Here is a 22930-nt window from a genome sequence, read left to right as displayed (position 1 = left end):
CGCAGATCTGCCTCCATTTTGTGTCGGTCGACCCGTTTCCGGGTTTCTGGGAAGAAGAGGCAGATAAAACCGTGAGAACGGGGAGTAACGTTATGGCTCTGCTCGCAGGTCAAGAGTGCGGGCAAAGTTTTCCGTAGCTACCTGAAACTACAGAAAGTGACTCTTAAACGCGGCCAGCAGTTTATTTAATACTCTGAACTGTTGTTAACTGGACCCACAGGCAGCCGGACTGCGCTGACACTGACAGCTGGAAAGTAAACAGCTCGATGCTAACAGCTAGCCGCAGTTAGCTCCTCTCCAACCGCCGCTAGCTGAAGCTGCTAACCCGTCGACAGCAAGCTAACGTTAGCCGGGCTAACCTGCGAGTGCTTGCGGTTACATCACCAGCACCCCACTCCCATCCTAATTTCTGTTCTGTCCAGACGAAGGATTGCCACAACAGCACTTTCCATTCATGTTGTTTTTGAGGACGAGACTACCAGACCTCCTCTTCTTCGAGCCAGGGTGAGTAAAACCTTTAGGATGTTGAAGCTAACTTTAAGTTTAAAGCCATCGCCAGGTAGGTAACTAACGTTCATGTTACCTGGGAGCGGCTAAACAAACCTGCCCAGGCCTGATAAATCCTGTTTTACTGAGCTGGATGTCACTCGACTTGCATGTTTCTCTTGTCTCTCGCGGGAATTTACTAGATCTGTCCAACAACACGTTTGACTTATGGTTTTAAGATAAGATAACGTTAAGCCTTTAGTAATCCCTCATATATGCGGAAATTCATGTTAGCGCAGCTGCAAGTTACAGAGGAATGAAAAGCGGTGGCTCTCAAACTTAAGGACCACTAATGTGACACAAATTAGACCACGACACGCATTTGATAATAATTTATAAAGCACATTTATAAATTCAACCAATGTTGACTAAACTAAAATAAAAACTAAAGTTAAATAAAACTAATAAATACAGCAAGCCAATGAATTTATGACAAGCAACAAAAAACAGAAAAACAAGACAGTTAAACTGTCGAGGGTGCAAATTAACTTTTTTGTCCATCAGCCAATGGCTAGTGAATGCTCAAAGTGTACCAGCCACTCAATAGATTACCATTTGTTTTTTGGGCTCATGAGTGAAGAGAATCTACAAACTATTAGCATATTTTACCAGCATTTGGCTGGTGCTGATTTTGGACCCTGCAAGGGTCCCTAAACAGACTCAAAAGCCAAATAAAAAAAAAAAAAAAAAAAAAAAAGGGTTTTCAGACTAAAAGTCTCGGTGGTGGGAGGACAACCTGATAACCAAGGCAAGTTTATTCCACTGTCTTTGGGCCACCACTCATAGTCATACATTCAGTCAGTGTGTTACTTATGGATGGTATTTAAAAAAAACAAACAAAAAAGATTCCCTTTATTACTGGGGAAGGAGCCCTGGCAAGGACCCCTGGGGGACCCCGGATCCCACTTTGAGAACCACTGATGTAGCCGAATGGCACAATCTGTCCAGGAAAGTAGGTGAGAGCACACAATGCAGGCTATGTCATGGCACAAAAAAACCCTAGAAAGACATACAGAGCCGCAGGCCTTTTTGCTCAGTTGTTTCCTTAACCACAAAAGCATCTGACTTCCTCATACAGCCCCTCCTCCTCCTCCTACCCCCCCTTCTGGTTGTGTTTCTCTGTTGATGTGGGGAAACTTTGGTGTACAGCTTTATGGAGGCCAAACATCATGACCTACTTAGGACCTCCACTTTACTTTGATCTTGTATGGAAGGGATTAGTCAGATTATAGGGGTCAAAAGTCAGGGCCTGTTGGGGTTTGTTTTTTTTTTACCAGCGTATAGCTGTCAGTTTTGCACGCGTTTGTGTAAATACATACATGCTTCAGAGGTTTTGCTGAAAGCCATAACTAACTAAAAATCACTCCAGAGTGTGTGTTCTTTCCGATCCCTTTAAGACGCTCAATAATTCCTACATCTGTTAATGTTTTTACGAAGTACTTGTGTCAGCAAGAGGATCGGAGTTTGGCATCTCGGCTGTGAGTGTCCAAAAATAGAAAGTACTGTAATGTCAGCTGCAATGAGCCGCTATTTTTAATATCCGTTTATCAATCTAGTGTGCAATATGTCGCTGGAAATGGAAAATTCCCATCAGATGTTTACCACAATCCAAACTAATGTCCTACTAGTTATTTATGTTGTAACTAAAACTGTTTTCTATATAAAAAACGTTGATTAACTTACTATCAAAATTGTCTTTGATTAAGTTTCTGTTGATGGATCAAGCAGTTCATCAACTAATTATTGCAGCTTTGAATTAGATGCAGTGTGATTAAAAATGCTGATAAATACCGGAAAGCCCGGCAGTGTTTGGTTTTTGTTTTGACTGCACTAAAACATTCACATGACAGGGTTTTATCTGTCTGATTGGTTATAGGTTTACGTCTCAAACAGAATGACGTCATTGAGTGAGATGTTTTAATAGTAGTTGGATAATTATTCTGTTTATTAGTGGAATAATAACAAGCGTAATGCAAACTGGGATTCAGAGTAGTCTGTGGCTTCAGCCTTTGTGCAATCAGCAGATCTTGAAACATTTCTTTCTCCACCAGAGGAGAGATAACTCCCCCTACTCTCAGTTTCTGTTTGTGCTGCTGTGTCTCTCTGCTCAAACCACGTCACCGACTGACTAGCGAGCTTGTTCGGTGAGATTCCTCTTGGTTTCCCTCAGTGAAAACCTGCCTGGACACTCAACCAGGCAGCCTGAGGAAGGGAGCAGAGAGTGAGGGTGGGGTGAGGAGCCAACACTGCCTGCATGAGCCAACAATGGGCTCAGACAGCTAACTGGTTTGGGGAGATGTGACCTCAGCCATTGTGTGCGGAGGTAACACTTTTAAAACCGTTTCAGGTATGGGTGGTTCATATCACAGGATCATATTGAACTTCTGGATTTGCATGATGTAAACAATAAGCACGGCGACACTCGAGTAGGTTACTATTTTGTTTTCCGCCATGCATGGGCGTAACGTCTTGGACTTGTTTGCATTCATTTTTGCAGGTCTACTTCTGAAATGGAATATTTGTGACTGTGCAGCAGCAATGATGTATCATAGAAGTAATTGCAGCATTGGTCTGTCAACTCGTCTTCAAAACTTGCCACCATTGTTGTCGCCGGCTACTAGCCCCCTAACCCGCTTCCCCATACTACCCCAACACTGCCCCTGCAGACCCTTAGCATCTGTGAGACCTACTGAACAACCTCTAGCTCTAGCTTGATGGGCTAGTATGATCGCTTTTCGCTCTGGAACATGGGCTGGTCAATCTAAAGTTTGGGCGCGTAAATATTAACGATCCTAGATTTTACGTCACATCTAGCACTTGTTGCCATTCGCACATTTTTCCGGGGTCTTTTGCATGCATGATATTTGCGTATGAATGAGAAAACAATGTGTGTCAGTTCCACGTATGAACTAGTTTTATTCAACTTTGCCATAGTACAATACCTTTTTAATGACAGCACCGTTTATTGTGTGATCATCAGAAAGTTGTTTTCTTAACTTTACTACTATACAGACCCCCAACCGGTCTTTTTCCAATAGTAAAATGCAAGGCCTGCATTTTCAAATTCATCCACTCAGGAAAGGATTTCTGCAAAACATGAACCATACATACATGCATGCATACATACATACAGTCCTCCTCGTAGGCAGAGAAGACACCAAAGTCACTAGGATTCATCCTCTGAGCTTCATGACTCTTTGTACCAAATTTCATGACAATACCTTGCAAGATTAGTTTTAGTTCAGCATCAACACCGCCATCCTCGCTGCTTGTGTGTCTACAAATATGTTTGTATGTGTAGCGGGGTTGGTGCGTGTGTTCACTCGCACAGACTTCACTTGGTTAAAAACTTGAAATGACGTTACAAGTCGCAGTGGATATTTTACAAGCACAGACCAGTTAACGTTAAAGCAACATTGAACACAGGGTGCAGATGTAGCTTTCGGCTGTTTGAGTTGTTTGATAGGCTGCATCATTACCAAGCAAGCGGCTCACCTGCTGACGTGATAATGGATCGCGGGTGGAAAAATACGGAAAAAAGATGACAGCGTAGTCTGTTGAAGCCTCCCTGCACTGCTTGTTTGGGTGGCTGATTTGCAGGCTTATCAACATCCCGCCCCTCCTGTGTGTATTCAGAGCCAGTGAGCAATGGACTTTCAAACTAATAATAAAATAAAAACTGTGTTAACATGCGATAAAATAATTGTCAGCGTTAATTAATTAATGCGTTAACGCGGTGCCCAGCCCTAATATTTATGACTATATACTGAACGCAACACTTTTTGTTTTGTTTCTGTTTTGTTGCTATTTTTAGCCCATAGCCTCTTCAGTATTGCAAACATTGAAAGAGAGAGAGACAAACGGATGACAAAACGGTAATGAACTCACTGATTGGCCATGGGATGTGTAAACATCATTTTCTGCAACACTGTTTTGATTAGTATGGACCTTACAGAGTAGCTAAGATGCACCTTACGTCTCGGTGGTGCAACGAAATATCAGTCTCAAACTAACTAACTAGTTTCAACGTATTGTTTAGTGTGGACTTTGCACCATAACTTAAGGTAGAACTTACGTATCACTGGTGCAACAGGCTGCAGGTGTGCCTTAGGTTGGCCACTATAAAAGGCCACTCGAAAATGTGCAGTTTCAATGTATTGGGAGTAGGGGTGCAACAACTAGTCGACGAAAATCAATTATTAAATTGTAAATTGAAAATCGATTTGAATTATACAATTCAATAAATCGATTTGTTCATGATGTTATCGGGCCGTAACAGAGTAAAGTGATGTGAACAGTAAAGTTACTAAAATAACAATACATCAGCGCTGGTAGTAACCTTCACAACCGAAAACCTCCGAAGTGTGGGAGCATTTCACTCTCCACTCAGCCAAAAAGGTTAACTGCAGCATCTGCAAAGCTGAGCTTTCCTGGAAACATCGGAGCATCTGAAGAGGAGGCACGTAACGTTGTTGCTCTGTGGATGATGAATACTCGTGTTGGAAAGCTAGTTAGCAAGCTAGCTTCACGTTAAAGCTGTGTTACTTCACGTTATGAGCTGTAACGTTTTCTTACAATTTGTTTTGTTTGATTAATGGCGAGTAGCACATTATTATGATACACAACGACCGTGTCACATTCCAGATGTGCCCTGACTTTACAATCACAAACGATGCATCGCTCATGGCGATGTTCCCAAAAGGAGAACGTGTTGCTGCCGAGTTTGCAAGATTACACAACATCGGATAATTTCACACTTTCTAAACAAGAGAAAACAGTTCTCCTGTCTTTGCGTGAGGCGGCGGGCTAATCCTCCCCAAACTCGCAGAGTTTTTGTGAGTTGTTGAGTTAAGGGAAAATATACAATTATTATTGACCTGGAAATTCGGAAAATGTTGCAACGTTGCAACAAATGTTGCAACAGCTCTGGTGGACATTCCTGCAGTCAGCATGCTAATTGCACGCTCCCTCAGAACTTGCAACATCTGTGGCATTGTGCTGTGTGATGGAACTGCACATTTTCAAGTGGCCTTTTATTGCGGCCAGCCTAAGGATCACTTGTGCAATGCCCATGCTGTCTGATCAGCATCTTGATATGCCACACCTGTGAGGCACTAACACAGATTTTGACAGATTTGTGAACAATATTTGAGAGAAACAGGCCTTTTGTGTTCATAGTGAAAGTCTTAGATCTTTTTGAGTTCAGCTGATGAAGAATGGGGGCAAAAGTGTTGCATTTATAATTTGGTATAATTTATATTCATGTTCATACATTCGTGTATATTGACATCAAACCACCTCATCTGTTCTGGACATCCTCTCATAACTTTCACAACTGTTAGTTGTTCTTTGTAATGTTCAAATGTTTTTATTTAATGTGTGTAAGTTGAAGTATATGGGATTTATTGTGTTTGTTTTTACCTTGGTATCAAAAATTGTGGGATTTTACTGATATTGGTATAGACTGCTAAATTTTTCGCATCGTAACATTTTTAGGATTCTTGTCGAAATGCTCGTATTGTCCGCACACTTCAAGGATGCATCGCAGGAGCTGCTTCAGCAACTATTTCCTCCTACAAAGAATTTGTTCTTTGAGAGCACATTAAACCTCGGCCATTTGTTTCCCCTGTGACGGAGCAGGATGAGACGTGTTGGCATCTAGCTTCAGGCATCTTGCAACTGGTGATTTCGTGTTTTGACCTGTTCAGAGTTTGTTCCACAATATAGGTGGAGTGAGTTTACTCACCTGTGATAATCATGTTACAACACCACATATTGGATTTAGTTGCAGGTCCACTGTCAGACTCCCATCACAAATAGGATTGTCTTAACTTATGGTAATTGTAGGGAGATCTATTTTGTGTTTATTAACTATACTGACATTTACAGTTAAAATCAAAGCTTTTACCGTCATTTGAGACATTTTTCCTATTAGTCTTGTCAGAAATCATGTGAGTCATCCGGGGCACTGTCACAGTCACTTTAACAGACTGGCAGAGGGAGAGGCTCATAGTCTGTGTTTCTTGCCACAGGAGCCAAAATAAAAAGCACTTTAATATTGTGCTCTACACAATAAAGCACTTTCATTCATCCTCTATTATACATCGGCTTATGTCCGTTGGTCCTTGCTACTGTAGGCAGTAATGAAGTTGTTCACTACAGCAAACTGAACTCTTCACTGGCTGGTTAAGTTCAGAGGCATTAATTTGCTCTTGAATATGGTCACCTGAACAGTGAAATTGCACACTTTAATAGACTGTATATGTTATATTGTATATAAGTTGAAGATTTATGTGTCTTCTGTTCGTTGTGCCTGTGACAAACGGGAACCTCCAGGCCAGCAGGGAGCGTCTTCACAAGTTGCAAAAAGTAGTCCAATTGAATAGAAGTCTATGACAAAATGACCCTACTTCTTACTTGATTTTATTACCTCAGTAAACAGTCTCGTCTCTACATCACTCCACACAGATCTGATGTTTTCATCTGCTGTCCTCTTTGTCGCTCCAGTGGACGTTTAAAGCAGCGGTAGGGATATCTTGATGACAGATGATCTGTAAAAAAAATAAATAAATAAAATAAAACTGAATTGAAAGAAATCTGATTCCTGTGACTCCTGCTATTGCTCCTAATAACATTTGCAAGAATTCACCTCTCCTGAGTCAAAACAACCAATCGCAGCCTGCAACAGTCTTTAACGTAGTGTCAATCAGTCCCCCTCCTCATGCATGCTTCATCTCGCGGCTGAAGAGGTTTTGCAAACACAATGGCTGAGAAACAGCCTACAACAATCAAGGAACTGCCCATCCCTCTTTGCCAACAACCTCCTATCCTACAAAACACGTCCCGGCTCCACACGAAGCTTTGGGCTCAGTAGGTTCAATGTCATGGCGCTCGTATCGACCAGTAGCAAAGATGCATGATGATAAAGGGTACGGAATAACTTTTGAGGGGGGGTTGTGGTGTACTAGCTTCAGAAAGACATGCTTAAGATTTTGCATTGGGTGTCCAATTGTTACCGACTGCTACATCATGATTAATTCACTACGTCTGTTGCTATTGCACTTACACCAACTTTTCCACCTCAGCCAAGCTTAAAAACTTTCATATTTTGATTTCATGTTCAGGTTTGTTTATGTGCAAATTGAAAATGCAGAAACAAAGAGGTGGATAGAAACACACCTACTGTCAGGTTGAGGTTCTTATACCCCTCAGTGGTCAGACAGCTGGAGGAGCCTTGTGGATTTTACATTGCAGCTACATACTTGTTGCCTAAATTATTCCTTTTTAGTACCGTAAGCCAGTGAGACAAAACCACATTTTCCACTATTTATGTAAAGTAAATATTCTGTGTTGTAGCCATCCCATCCTCCTTTTAGAGTGTTTTCTTAAAACCAAAGATTGCTTCCAAACACATTTGCACAGAAGGTAGAAAGATCATTATCAGTAGTCTAGGCTTTCTGTGATAAATGTTGAAGAAGTCTACCAGTGCTGGTGCACCCCACACCAGGGTACATCAAGAAAGCAAGCAGACAACTGGTTAAATATTGGCTCAACTTTATACATTTACTACATCTAGCTTTCTTTATACAGTAGTTCAGATCTTTGTCTTCTTACCTTCTTATGGAGCTATTGATTCCAAAAAGCACTTCAACTTTCATTCACTAAAGTTTTTATTGTATCCAAGAAAGGAGCTATTTATATTTTCTGGCTGCAGCATCTGTACATTTCATTATTCACTTGTGACTGCTTCATGAGTAACAGGATCTTTACACTGACTTGCAAAGCAGAGTTTGCCATCAGCGAGTCTGTGCAGTTAAAAATGTTCAGCTTAATGATCAGTTGAAATTGTTTTGCAGGAGCCAGTGTGTGTCATCCCAGCTGAGACGGTGAAGTCACCGGTCCTTACCCCACACAGAGAGGTGCCAACAGAGGGACAGGATGCCTATTCCTCCCCCTCCCCCTCCTCCCCCAGGACCCCCGCCTCCCCCCACCTTCCATCAGGTCAGTGATCGGACTGAACGCACACACAGCACATCGCACTGCAAAGGTGTCAGCCACAGAAACTGGAATTATACGATTGATAATTCAGTTCAATATACTTAATCCACGGACAGTTCAGTTCTGACATAAGTGAGACATTTGCAGTAAGTCTGCTGTCGGTCGGGCAAAAGAATGTAGATAACATGATTATTGTGCTGCGTTGTTTTTCCCCCACGATGCTCTCATTTTGTTTTTGTTATAATCCAGCTCAACCATTTCCTTTTACAGCGGTGGCCATCGCCCTTCCCTAAAAGCCCAAACTCCCTCTTAGCCTGGCTGCTGCGTGTTGAGTTCAGCTCATGCCGACATCACTGGGTTATAACTGCTCTAACTTGTTAGTCACCATTCTTAGCTTAGCGGACTTTTCCTGTACTCGTATACATATATTATTATATGTATAAGATATATTACTTACTTATATTTTTCTTACTCACTGTTGGTTCAAGTCACTGCATCCCACGAACAGAACAGCTCATTTAAATTTCACTACGCAACTTGCCGTCTGGTGACGGGAGTCTTGAAGTCGTCGTGGCGTTCACACTACGTGACTGGTCACACAATACACGAGCTGACAGCGGCTCTGTCAGCCAACGCTGCTCTCAAACCACATTTTGTCAAGAAAACACATGTCAAATGTGAAACAGGAAATGACAGGAACCTACCCAAGAAACAGCTGTTGTTGGTTTTTATAAAGATAGCAATTATAAAGACACAGAATCTGGGTGAAAGGATGGATCAGCACACGCAGGTAGCAGGGATCGTCTGAGCTACAGAGAGAGCTGGAGGTGAGTAAAAAGTGTTTTGGTGAAAAAGTAGCTGCCTGCTCTCATTGGCTGGATGTGGATGTAGAGTCGGCCGACTTTTCCAGATATTTGGCATGTGGCACATGATGTGTTGGGGAGCCGTTTTGATGCGTCATTGTGTAGTTCACACACGACTGGTCGCTGAGCTCTTTAGAAACGATGACGCAGACGCACACATTTGGCTCTCTGATTCGGTCTTATCAGTCATGCAAAGCAGAAACACGATGCTACTGACAGAGTTTTTGATTTTGTATTTTTATTAAAATGTCTTAAAATAACACACATAGCCTACACTTGTACTGTGCATGTTGGCGTATTTACTTTGCAACGACTCGCAGTCTGTTTTCCGCCGCCACCGTCGCTTTAAACTCCGGTGTTACATTCAGTAACAGTCCAAGCTCGTTATTGGTCCATGCAAAAAAAAAAATCTGGTGTAATTCTTCGTCTGCATTTCTTTATTCTTTCGCCAAATCTTCTGTAACTACTAGACCAGCTGCTTCATGTTTACACCAGCACGCGCATGCCCAGTGTACTTGAACAGCCAATACATGTGCGTTTTCAGTCGTTTTAATATAGACTGAGATCAACTATGATACGCAGCTAAAATGCTGCTGTGGAGTCCCAATAGCTGAGTCAATGCTTTGTGTTTAATTTTTTTCTTTCACATCATCTGTAGAAAATTCCATTCACACAAAGACTTAATTATAATAATCACAGTACATTTGTTTTGACTGGATTGGTGAATGGAAAGAGAAGGACTATTAACACACTGTAAAAGCACACCAGGACTTAAACAAGACTCAAGGCCGCGTTCAGACTGCAGGCCAAAGTGATCCATTCCCTTTTTTCCACCTTAAATCAACTTAAAAATAAAGTTGTAGGCTCTAACCTCTGTGGCATGTGAAGTCTTACTATTCCTTTGCGGATGCGGTGCACTTTGAGGCCGTGGCCAGATCACACTGGAGTCTGATATGGGCCGCAAATGCAGAAATAATAATGTGAACAGTCAGTCAATAAAATCAGATCTGGGCAATAAATTGGAATTGAGCACTAAGGCCTGCTTTTGTGAATGTAGTCTGTGAGGTTATTTGTTCTTGAGTCCTACCTGAAGTCTGAGATGGTGCTAATGTAACATCAGAGAAAGCTAATTATAGAAAAATAAACAGTTTCAGGGACTGCAGTCAAAATCTGCCAGAATGTGTGACCTGCTGTCCAGTAAACCAGTGACCAAGTCATGTGACTTTTGTGTACAAGCTGGTTCTCTGTTGTGCAGTGTGAACCCAAATAAACCTCAGGTCCATAAACCTTCCACTGTGGTTCAGACCAGAGGAACCGGAGGTGTGATTGTAGGTTTGTTAACTTCCTCCACAGGCGAACACGACTCCTCCCAAACTGAGCTCCTCCGAGACTAAAGGCAGGGGAGCACTGCTGTCGGACATCTGCAAAGGCGCCAAGCTAAAGAAGGTCACTGCGATCAATGACCGGAGCAGTCCGATTATAGAGAGTGAGTCACAGCAAGTTCATTTCACGCACACACACCTGAGCTGATGTATAACAGTGAGCTTATTCAAATTATACACACAAAGAGAGAGATGTATCTACAGACATCAGCAGGAGTAGTTTAAGAGAGTCATCTTCTTTCCATTTCCTAGATAAATAAAACATTTCTACAAATCTTCAGGAAAGGGATGTTTGTAATGATGCAGATTTAATAGCCTTTATTAAAGTCTAGTCAATCTAAAGTTATTTTAATTAGTAACACACTTTCACAAAACAATAAATATGGAGATATTCAGTATCATTAAAGGATATTTCTGACTTGGTAAAGATTAGAAATGTTGCTGATAAAAGTTTGTTCCTCTCTGTCTGTGCAGACGTATCCTATCTCGTGTACCATGATGTTGAATAGCTCTCATTCTTTCCAAAAATTTGAATATTAAAATGTATTTCTAGTTCAGGGGCGTTGGATAGCTCACCTGGTACCGCTTGTCTCTTCTTTCAAAAATAAATGTTTTTCTACTTCTGCTTTCATGTTTGTGTATATTGACCTGTCTCCTCTTCTCACCAGAATCAGGAGGAGGAGGAGGAGGAGGCGGCGGCGGCGGCGGCGGCGGCGGCGGCGGAGGTGGTGGTGGTGGAGGTTTTGGAGGCGGAGGGCCAATGGGAATGGGAGGCCTTTTCCAAGGAGGTGTGCCAAAATTACGCCCAGTTGGAGGTAAAAACATTTTTTGTGTGTTGGATTTATCAAATATTTGCTTATTTCTAATATGATTGTTTGTCTACGAATTTGTTTTCTGTATGGCCTGCACTCTTATTGGTTAAAGCATCATCTTATCATTTGTTGAAATGAATAAACCAGAGAAGGGACCTGAAGTCAAAGTCCACCTCTGAAGAGAGTGAGTGGGCTAATATTACATCAGTCATTGATAATCTGTCTGAAGTTTATCCAACAACAAGTGAACACAGTCGAACTGCAGAAACAACAATTCACACAATGTTTTAAAGACCAACGTATGATCAGCTGGGAGAATATTTCAACATGAACATGGTTATTTACTTAATGGCCCTTTTTTTCCCTCCGGTCCACTCATCTCTGGCGGAGCAAACGTATCTGCGGCCGGAGATAAAGCAGTGAGGAACGAGGGATGTGCGTTATGAATGAAAGACTAGAACTTTCTTATTTTAGAGATAAAATATTTACAGCTAGAACCTGTATAGAAGAAGAAAGTTTAGTGATTGTGACCTTTGACCTCCTTATTACTGCTGAGAGAAGTTAAATGCAGAGGATGTAAAATATTGATTCACTTCTAGAAAGTGGAGGGCTCAAATTAGTTTAAACAATGTCTTTTTTAACAGCAATGTTTTTGTAACTGACAATATGTATTGATATTGTAACCTGAAAATGTTATATACTTTATGAGAGCTGACTCAATTACTCAATTAATCACCATTTTTATAATTGAGTCATTGATTAATTGTTTCCAGCTTCTCAAATGTGAGGATTTGTAGCTTTTGTTTGACTCCTAAATGTTAAAGTGCACTCTTTTTTGGGTTGGACAAAACAAGCATCTCTATAAAATTATGAGCAGTTTATTTCACCTTTCTGTGACATTTTTATAAGCCAAAGGATTAATTTATTAATCAAGAAAATAATCAGATTACTTGATAATGAAGATAATCATTGTTTTTACATTTTAGTATGTCTGACATGTGTCTGTGATCCTAAACACCATCTGAACATCTGTCCTTCCTCCAGATGGTGTAGCCGGGTCGGTGGGCAGATCCGCCTTGAGGCCCCCAGGGTCCCGGCCTGCGGCCCCTCGCCCCCCCACAGGGCGCTCCTCTTCACCCACCCCGCCCAACAAGCCCTCTCCTCCAGAGCACCAGCGCTCCCACCGCCCCTCGCTCCCTGACATCTCCCGCCCCCCCAGCAGCAACAGCAGCAGCTCCTCCACAGGCAGCGGGATGAAGCACAGCACCTCCGCCCCACCTCCTCCTCCACCTTTCAACAGAGGTGGCCGTGGCAACGCTCCACCTACCCCCAATCAGAAAGCACCTGCTCTACCTTCCTCATCTTCCTCTCACAGCAGAGAGAAGCCCCTCCCACCGACACCCAACAGAGGCCCCACCTCTCCCAGCTCCGCGAAGCCGCCTCCGTCTTCCAGCAGACCCCCCACCGGTGGCTCCTCCGCTCCTCCACCCCCACCTCCTTACAGACCTTTTGGATCAGGTGGCGTCTCCAATGGGCCGTCTCAAGTAGATGGGGGCGGAGCTCCGGAGCTACCACAGAGACACAACTCCCTGCACAAAAAACACTCATCAGGCAGCCAAGGACGCAGCCAGGCTCCTCCCCCGCCTCCTTCACCGTCTCCATCCTCCCAGCAGGGCAGCAGACCACCACCTCCTGTCAGAGAGCCACCTGGGCGCAGAGCAGGTACAACCATCTGTAAACACACAGAACCGTCAGTATTCATGTCTGTTTTATGCTGTTTTATTCTGCTCATTCTCGTGGAATCACAAACACAGAGTATATAATATTAAGGGTGGTGATGGAGCAGCGGATAAAACGCATGCCTTTGGTGTGAGAGACCGGGGTTTGATTCCCATTGTGTATGGGCAATTCCGTGGCAATACTGTATCGATATATGAACGCCAAGTATCGATACATGAACGCCAAGTATCGATACATGAACGCCAAGTATCGATACATGAACGCCAAGTATCGAAACATGAACGCCAAGTATCGATCTTTTATTATATAAAATGTAATTTTTCAGTCTGCTAGAAAAATAGTTTTCCTCAATTTAAGTTGGAAAAAAGTAATAAATTCCAATACATCGCAGGATGTTTAAAATCGCAGTAATATCGTATCGTGACATAAGTATTGTGATAGTATCATCGTGGGGCCTCTGGTGATTCCCACCCCTAATGATGACCCATCCACCATTGTGTCTCTGAGCAAGACACTTAGCCCATCGTTGCTCCAGAGGCGTGCGACCTCTGACATGTATAGCAATTGTAAGTCGCTTTGGATAAAAGCGTGACACAGTTACAGGAAATAAAACCTTAATCAATACCAGGTACAGCTAATGCTAACAGTAGAAACGTCTCACGCTCTGACAAAACACAAGTGAGCTGATATTCACCTTTTTATACTGAAGGGAAACCAATGATGTCTACAAATGATTCCAGTATATATTTTTCTTCGAGACGAGTCCCCAGAGATGCCCCTCTAGTACAGAGACTCCTTTCACTTTAGCCATGAAGGGGAAGATCAGCAAGGAGGAAAAGGATGAAGGTCACGGCGCGCTGACGAGATCTGTGGTGAAGGGGTTTGATTCGGAAACGAGATTCAATAAGAACCGGATTCGATGAAGAAGTTGAATTGAAATCTATAAAATGAATACAGCCTTACTCTCAGCCAGGCTGTTGCATGTTGAGTTCAGCTCGAGCCAAGATGACGGGGCTATAACTGCTCTAACTTGCTAGTCAACATTATTAGCACAAGCCTACTGCATTTTGCATAACCCTAGTGCTGTACTCATAGCTTAAAAAAATACTTACCTTCACTTATTTATACTTTCTTTACTCACACAGAACACCGCGGTTGAATTTCAGCGTAATTCGGAATATCTGCTTTAGCTTGCAGCCTTAACTCGCTGACAGACTTTAACCTACAACTGTGTATTTAATGCTAAACTTCATTACTGTTTCTGGCACTCTCTCCCTCTACTGAGAGAGAGCTCAGCCTAATGTTGGATTACAGTTTCTTATTTCATGGGCTGTTTGGGGTAATGCATATATAATAATTTTGTTAGATGAAGCTTTCAATTTTAAAAGTTCAATAAATGCGTGATGTGTACTTAAGTCAATGAGTAAATAATTGTGATGTCAATATTGATCCAAAATTATCTTTATTTTGATTTTTGTCATTATCGAGCAGCCCTACTTTACAGGGTACAAAAAGAAACAAATATTTTTTATATGCATATTTACAATTTTAAAAAGTGCAAACGTGGAGCAGGTGATACAAAAGATTAAAAATGAATAAAAGAACACAGCAAACCTCACCACGTTATGATGCACATTTAATGAAACGATTTAAAAGCAAATTCTTCCTGTCATCTCTCCGCTGTCCAAAGAAATGCTGTTTAGCTGTACACAACGTTAACCGATTAATCCATCAGCACCTGTTTTACTGTGTATATACGTTAATGATGTGAGTGTGACGACTCCTTCTGATTCAGGATTTGAACAGTCAAAGCGATGAACACAACATCACTCTACTTTCTCAGCTGGAGGAATTTTCATTTAGAGGCCAAAGCAAGTTTTGACTCGTTATCTCCAAACCTTCGAAGTGCAGCACAGCAGCCTTAAAGCAAAAAAACCTCAGTGTGATCACATTTTACTGTGGCACGATTCTGGAAAAGAGGAGCGACACGATTTGTGTGCCTCTATGTGACCTTTAAATCCTCCTCTTCTTCTGACTGTGGCTTCCAAGCCAGGTGTTAACGTGCTGTTTTGTGCGCCTCTTCGGGGACATAAAGTAATTCCATACGTGGATCAGACATTTATTTGTTGGCGTGAGTGTTGAGGCTTGATTTAGTTGATGCTATGTGGATGATAACGCACATTAGATGCCTCCGTATGTGTAACGCCAGAAGCTGCTATGTTTGTGTTGATGTAGAAGGAAATACTGAAGGATTTAAGACCTACAAAACACTGTAGCGTTATCAAATGAATCCTTTTTAATAGCTTAAAGATAATGATTTTGTTTCCTCCCCAGAGCAGATTTATAGCTGAGTGGAAACGTATTCATAATTTGAATTCAGAGCGAGCACACAAAACAGGAAGGCACTTGTTAGCTGGAGCTGTGTGTGTTGTGATTGGACGACGGAGCGCTTCGCCACGAGGCCGCCTGGTTTCTCTGCATTCCTGTAGCCCTGTGGAATATTCCAGCATTCCTCCTCACGTTCTGTCTCTGCTTCTCCTCTGCTTTTACATTAAATTGCCAGACGTCTCATGTTTCTTTTCATTGTTCCTGTTCTCTGCTCCTCGTTGTGATGTTCTTTTTAATGTTCTGATATTTAAGAGAGCTGAGAGATGTGTTACTAGTCCTGTACAGCAGCTGCAGTGTCTGGAGAAGCTGCAAATCATTTCACAAGCCACAGTTTATAACTCTTTCTGTTCCAGACAGCCGTTACTATTACCAGCTGGTCATGGTTGGTATTAATCTGGTGGTGATTTGCTAAAATGTGACATTATGCCACTGAGATCTGTAGCGTAATGATATGAACACAGTTGGATATTTTCGCATTTTTAAACATATTTTCAAATATTTTGGTGTGGAAATAACTAGTGATTCCCTCTGATACCCCTTTGTTTTAACAGGAAACTGAAGTCTCTCTCTGAAGTCTCGTGAGAGGCGAGTGCAGGAAGACGCTGGTGGAAAGGAGGTAGAGGAGTTTGTTGTGTACGTAGAGCAACTGCTAGCAAGACTTTATTTCCTAGCGTTACTCCAACAAAACAAACTCCTCTGTCCAACTCTGACTCTCGTTTCTACCGTCGTCTTCCTGGAACAACTCGCACATTTCCCCAAAATATGTAAAAATAGGGCCTAGGTATAAAAATACAGAAATGGTCTTTAAAAGAACTATAACACAGGTGTGTTGTGCTGAAATGATTAGTCTTAGTACAATGTATTGTTACAGCTATTCAAATGTGAGAATATGCTGCTTTTCTCTCTTTTATATCATTTAAAATCAAATATCTTTGGGTTTTAGAGGGTTGGCCGCACAAAATAAGACATTTAAAGACATTATGATGTACATATCTTTTACTATATAGAGACATTTTAAAGACTTGATGATGGAATAAAAAAATTATGTAATCAAATTAAGTAAATAATATTGCAGCTCTATGTGCCATTCTGTTGTCTGTGGAGAATTAAGAAGGTAGAAGTCACTGACTATTTTCCAAAACTTAACATCACTTTTTAGGCTGATTTCCTTCCTTCCAGGCGGTACAGTACAGATCAATACAGAACATTCATCACATATTTAGTAGGATATATTTGTTTGGTAATGCAGTAGTGAGCACTGACAATTTTCAAAAAAAAATTTCCTTTTATTTATATGGTGCTTTCAAAAACACTCCCAAGATCCAGGAATCAAGAGTGATGGAATGAATTTAAATCTGCGTTTGTAGAGAATCAAACACAGATTTCTTGGGTTTTTTTAGTTGCTGAAATGAAAATAAGGTGACTGTTAAGAGTCAACCTATTCTAAAATCCCATATTGTCAGAGCCTCCTCGAATGCACCGTGGAACATTTCATAGTCAGATTTTTCTGGAGCTGCTGGAAGTTTCTGAACATGATGTGATTTTCATGGGAACACAGGAAAATACAAAAAACAACAAAAAGAGCCCAGAAATCTGAAGGCATGTTGCTGTTGTAAGCGAGCTTTATGGATAACAGCAGTTCACTCCTTCACTCTGAATAGTGTAGTGTACCATAATAAAGAGAGTAACATCATACATGTCATCCTAATCATTTGTGTTTGTGTGGGTTATCAACACAGCTCCCCAGATGCCCCCTCCTGGGTCCCGAAATGGCAGTCGGGACGCCCCTCCTCCCCCGCCCCCATACCGTGTTCACAGCTCTGTGACCTCAGAGACCCAAAGCCGAGTGAGCAAACCACCTCCGCCTCCCTCCTCTTCCTCCTCCTCAACATCCTCCACCTCCTCCCGAACCCCAGCTGGACCTCCTCCACCGCCCCCGCCAGTCCGGAACGGACACTCCCATGTCTCCTCCTCCAAGCCTGTCATAGGTGAGTCAGGACTGACCGCTTCAGCATCATCATGTCCTTCCTCCCCAGTCATGCTCCCACCATCGAGAGCTGCTAAAAGATTTGTGTACTTCTGCATTTTCCAGGGGAAATAACAGACTCATGTAAAAGTAAATATCATGAGTTAGTGAAATGTGTAAACACAAGATTAAAAATTCACAGAAATCATTAATATCAGGAACACAGGACTCGCCTTCCGCAAACAGAGCGTGCTGGATTTGAGATTACATGAAAACTAGTTGGTGAGCGAACAGAGAGGTCGTTATAGTTAGCTAGAATTAAAGAACATATATAATTATTGTTGAAACGTCGGGCTTCTGCCGCTTCAGGTGGTGGTTCAAATGCAAATGTGACCAAACCTACTAGGAAAAGAAGAAGACCAATCTAAACCTATTTGATCCAGGGAGGGAATCAGTGGTATAATTAAGTTTTCAATAGCATCCAGTGTAAAATTAAATTGCACGAAATGAACACATTTAGAAGAACAGATGGCGCAGATAAAGGTTGAGTCAAAAAACATTTATTACATTAATCGGTAAATAATTTACAAAGCAGAACATGCTCTGCTTCTCAAATGTGAGAATATTCTACATTTTCCAAATAGAAAAAGGTTTACTGGACCTCATCTGAAAGAGCTGTGGCGGACAAATAGGATCGGAAATCACTTGATTAGTAAAGTGAACTAATATTCCATAAGTATTAAAAGAGGACACTACATCCTTGGTGGTGTGGTGTAGCATACAAAATAAAAAAATCCCGGGTAAAATCTTTTATGTTTTGTTGCACTAGTGAGCAGTGCTTTTTAAAAGCTTCTTAATACTACAAGAGTACGGTCTAGACCTGCTCTATATGAAAAGTCCATTGAGATAATTACTATTAATTGTTATATAAGATCAAAATCACAGCGTTCGAAGCCAAGAGCTGATTTTAAGTCTCCAGTATAAGTCAGGCTTAAAAAAATATAGGATTCTACATCTCCCATAATGCAAATCGGTAGCAACTTTCATCACGCTTTCTCTGCCATCCACTTCTTTTACCGCGCGTCATCATCCTTGTGACGAGTAAACTGAACTTTTCACTTGTAAAATTGTTGAAATTTCTGTTTTTAATATCCCAAAATATCTCTAATGTTTTGTACTCTCCAAGTGTATTATAGTTTGGGATTTTTCACTAGTTTTTATGTGTATTTCGTTTCGACTCTATTCATTTCAGTTTAGTCTTAATTCATTTTTAACGTGGGTTTGCTAGTTTTAGTTTAGTTTTTATTAGTTTCAGTGTTAGTTTTAGTCTTTGTTGCTGCGCGGAGCCAGGCAAGGGTCTTAGAGGGGCCAGTGCTAGGGGAGCTCACGTGCCATGACTAAAATCTGGCAGGAGATTTAAAATGTGAAGAGACGTAGGGAAAATAAAACGACCCACGGCGTTGATACCTCTTTTTTAAAATGAAGGCTTGAAATTATATTCTGTGAATTGTTTTTAAATGCACCAGCTATTCTGCTGTTGAACTAGAATTGGCCTCTACTATTTTTCGTTTTAGCCGTGTGTTTAATCCTCTGTCACACTTGCTGTTAACGTGGGTTTAGTTTATGACCTTGTGTTGTGATGAATGGCCGTAGTTAAATATTCCACTGTAGCCAGACATGCAAATGTGCCCCTTTTTTTTGTTTCCTCCTGCACTAGAACAAATCAGGAGGGCAGGGACGGGTCCTAGATTACTGTCTAAGGTTCACGTTGTACCTGTCGGGTTATACAGCGCTGCCTCAATATCAGGACAATGATGTGTTGTTTGGTTGTATTATATGTCAGCACGTTGAGTATTAAGTGAAAACATTTCCTTTTCCTTTAAAGGTGTTATTGGGACGTTCACCCCCGTACAGTGTAGGACTATTTATACACAGTCCCCAAATATGTGGGGACTATGTGGCAGTATAATAATGCTAAATACACTTGGTAACCAAGACGTGTTATAAAAATCAATCACTAACTGGTCACATGTTTCATCGCTGAAGCAAAAAGTTGTGAATTCTCTCTCACAAAGGACTTGACAGAAAATATGCTTCAGTTCCTTCACTGTTTCAGGTGTGGATGTAAACACCATCAAATTAAAGCAGAAAGTCAGCAGTTGAACCTCACAGTCACTGTTTTGTATTTAAATTCAATCTGCTGCAGTAAAAATATGCAACTGTCAAAATACTATAATATCTTGAAGAATGTTCTTGCTCACCATAAAGCCACAGGTGTTGGGGACCAAACACATTTTACTTGAAGGTCTGAGGAACAAAACATTGTTAATTAAGTACAAGTGTGAGTACAAAGGTTCTTGTTCTTGTAGTTTTTTAAATTAATGTTGAGGAGGTCACAGAGAGAAACCAAAGCTAGCCTGGTTTTGAAGTATCTTTAACGTGTAAAGTATTGTGTAATCGAAAAGCAATCAATAACAGATATTTAATGGCATTTCAATGTCATCAATGTTTTTATTGAGTAATCTGACTTTTATTGAGGTTTTATGTTTTGTCCTCATAAACTGTACAGACGTACAGACATGTATAAAACAACACCACTAAGTAACTAACAGCTTTGTGCTTTGTAATGAACTGGTAACTTGATGTATATGCATTTTATAAGCTGCTTTTGTTTCTTCCCTCAGATGATTTTGAATCCAAGTTCAACTTCCACCCTATTGAGGACCTTCCACCACCAGAGGAGTACAGGCATTTCAGCAAGGTCTACCCCAGCAAGGCCAACAAGGGTACTGCAGGACCCCCTTGTAAGTCTCCTCATATTCATATTACTAACTGCACTGATATTGTACGTGGTGGGCGCATTCACCAGGGTTTGGGGCGGAAGTCATAATGGTATTTTTGTTTGCTTCACCTGTTCTTGACCGCACTCACAAGGTAATTTTATTATTTGGTAACTGCAGTTCAAGTTTTATTTAATAAATGCCGAAGTGGAATAAATGATGGAACTTGAATGTGTGAATGAACTGAGTTTTAGTGCAGTGGGGGGTTTTTTCTGTTTAGCCCCTCGCAGCAAAGCCCTTACAGGCAAGTGCTGTAACTCGACAGCCTTCTTGCTAACGCCTTATTTCGGACCAGGCCCCCTATCTAAATGAATGAGGAGAGAGCCATAACTGTACTTTCACTGGTCATAAAAACTGCAGCAGTAAAATCTGATTAAAAACCGCTGAAAAAGTTTGACTACTATGCTTGCGTGGTAGACGATTGGCTTAATATGTTTCCCACCTCAGCTGTTACAAGCAGACCATTGGCTTTCTTGCGGGAGCAGCAGGAAAACCACCATCTTTGTCGTTAACGGGCTTTCCCTATAGATTTGTACTAAGGATTCTTTAAGCGTCGTCTCTCCTCTTAAAAGCCTTTTTTTGGGCTTCCTACAGCGGCGACTCCACTGGTTGTAAAAATAAGTCATAGTGTATGAGGAAATGAGGCTACTTCTCAGCTTATAAATTACCTCAGTAAACACTTTCCTAATCAGTTTATTTATTTATTGTTAGTTTCAAGTCTTCTTCAACACAGAATGATGTTCATTTAGTAAATTATGGTCCCATTTACAGGGAAAATATAAAGCAGGGGGGGCTTTAACTTGTGATTGTTCAAGAACATTTTATTTTAAGCCTGTTTTTCACTAGTTAACATGAATTTACAGAATTTATTTAAACACATCTGATGGAGGAGAAAATATTCTTTTAAATAGACTTATCTATTCCTTATTTTCGCTGCTTATGCGTTAGGTGCACTCTTACATTTCCATTTTGCTTAATGAGAGTGCTGTCAGGTTTATTTGTGCAGTGGAGGGGGAAAAAGGTGTTTAAAACGTGAATAACACACAGGACAAGAACAAGAATGAATGATCAAGAGGAGAAAAGGGTTATTTAAACCTGCAGTGTGGAACTTTTGTCTCCCTCTTCTGGCAGTAAGAGTAATTTCACAAACCCCATCAACATGCTCATGTGGTACTACTATGTGAGCTCGCCTCAGGCTCCTGTTCAGAAATTTCCACTTATAATCCATTATTTAGTCAGAAGAAATACATAAATAAATGCACAATTCTGGAAGACTTTACCAACCTGCATATTTCCCCAGACTTTTGAAAGGAAATAAATTAGGAGAAAAATATTTTTGGGGTGAAAGCAGATCTATATATGTTGAAAGACTCTCCTAATTAGTTTTAAACACATCTGTAGACATCTTTGTGGGTTAGAAGTTAAGAGTTTGACCGCAGTCCTGGTTCTTGTTGTTGCATCTCTCCCTCATTTCCTGTCGTCCCTCCACTACGGCACAAAAATACACTCAAAAACTACCCCAAAAATACTTAATAAACAGGAAGTAAAATAAAAACTATAGCTTCGCTTGACTTCTACACGTTGGGAACTGTGTCTTCGGTTTACCATCACTTTATTTTGTTTATTACTTATTTCCAGCTTCCTCTCTGTCTTCATGTCGCAGCAGCCGTGAGGAATTTCTAGCCTGTTTTTACAGAGTTAATCATTTCTATCAGTGTGGGGTTTTTTTAAAGTGTGAAAACTGACCTGTAGTGACCTCGTCTCTCCTTCTGCCCTCAGCCATGAACAGAGGAGCTCCTCCAGCACCGCCGGCAAACACCAGACCCCAGCTCAGGACATGAACTGTCAGTCAGCCGACTCGGTGAACAGCTGGGAGGGAGGGGGTGGAGAAACACTCAAATCACACTAAAACACACACACACTTAACACTAAACCACCAGCTGGAAGCACAGCGGCACTACGACGGCACACAGGTTTCACACTACTCGCCGCTCACCTTTTTGGTCTTTGCACGAGAGAACAAAAACCACTCGTAGACGAGAAACGGACTCGACCTTTTTCCTGACTGCGACCAGCTCTGCTGACTGAACGCAGAGGCTTCTGTTTGACACGACATATCAGGACCAAACACTTCCAAAACTGTGCATTCCACCTTTTTTTTTTTCTTTATGCATATTCCCGATAATAATGGTGATCTTATTTTGTTTAATTTTTATTACTTTGGTGTCCTCGGGAGGAGAAAATTCAACACTACGAATGGAAACTGTCTTTTGAAATGATGTTTTCAGCAGATGGATTTACACTTTCCACAAAATACTGATAATGCCATGAATGTGGGAGTTACTGATGGTGGTTTTTGTTTTTTAGGGGGGGGGGGGGGGGGGTGTTTTTTTTT

General features: G+C 41.3%; 1 protein-coding gene across 1 annotated transcript; it reads left to right on the top strand.

Moving 5' to 3' along the window:
• On the top strand, window positions 1-22867 carry wipf2a (WAS/WASL interacting protein family, member 2a). Its single transcript, XM_046047512.1, has 8 exons — window positions 1-504; window positions 8403-8547; window positions 10761-10893; window positions 11458-11604; window positions 12646-13323; window positions 17469-17717; window positions 20380-20499; window positions 22315-22867. Exons 2-8 carry the CDS (start codon window positions 8485-8487, stop codon window positions 22374-22376), a joined length of 1452 nt encoding a protein of 483 aa, XP_045903468.1. The 5' UTR covers window positions 1-504; window positions 8403-8484; the 3' UTR covers window positions 22377-22867.
• Window positions 22868-22930: the final 63 nt, after the last annotated feature.

This window comes from Micropterus dolomieu, linkage group LG01 (assembly GCF_021292245.1).
Source record: "Micropterus dolomieu isolate WLL.071019.BEF.003 ecotype Adirondacks linkage group LG01, ASM2129224v1, whole genome shotgun sequence".
Lineage (NCBI taxonomy): Eukaryota > Metazoa > Chordata > Actinopteri > Centrarchiformes > Centrarchidae > Micropterus > Micropterus dolomieu.
The sequence above is the reverse complement of the archived record's forward strand: the minus strand, read 5'-3'. Positions and strand labels throughout refer to the sequence as shown.

Bases quoted from the DNA above. Each gene is read 5' to 3' on its own strand.
- wipf2a (XM_046047512.1), top strand. From the start codon at position 8,485: ATGCCTATTCCTCCCCCTCCCCCTCCTCCCCCAGGACCCCCGCCTCCC. The intron at 8,548-10,760 runs GTCAGTGATCGG...CTTCCTCCACAG, and splicing joins CTCCCCCCACCTTCCATCAG to GCGAACACGACTCCTCCCAA. The intron at 20,500-22,314 runs GTAAGTCTCCTC...TTCTGCCCTCAG, and splicing joins GGGTACTGCAGGACCCCCTT to CCATGAACAGAGGAGCTCCT.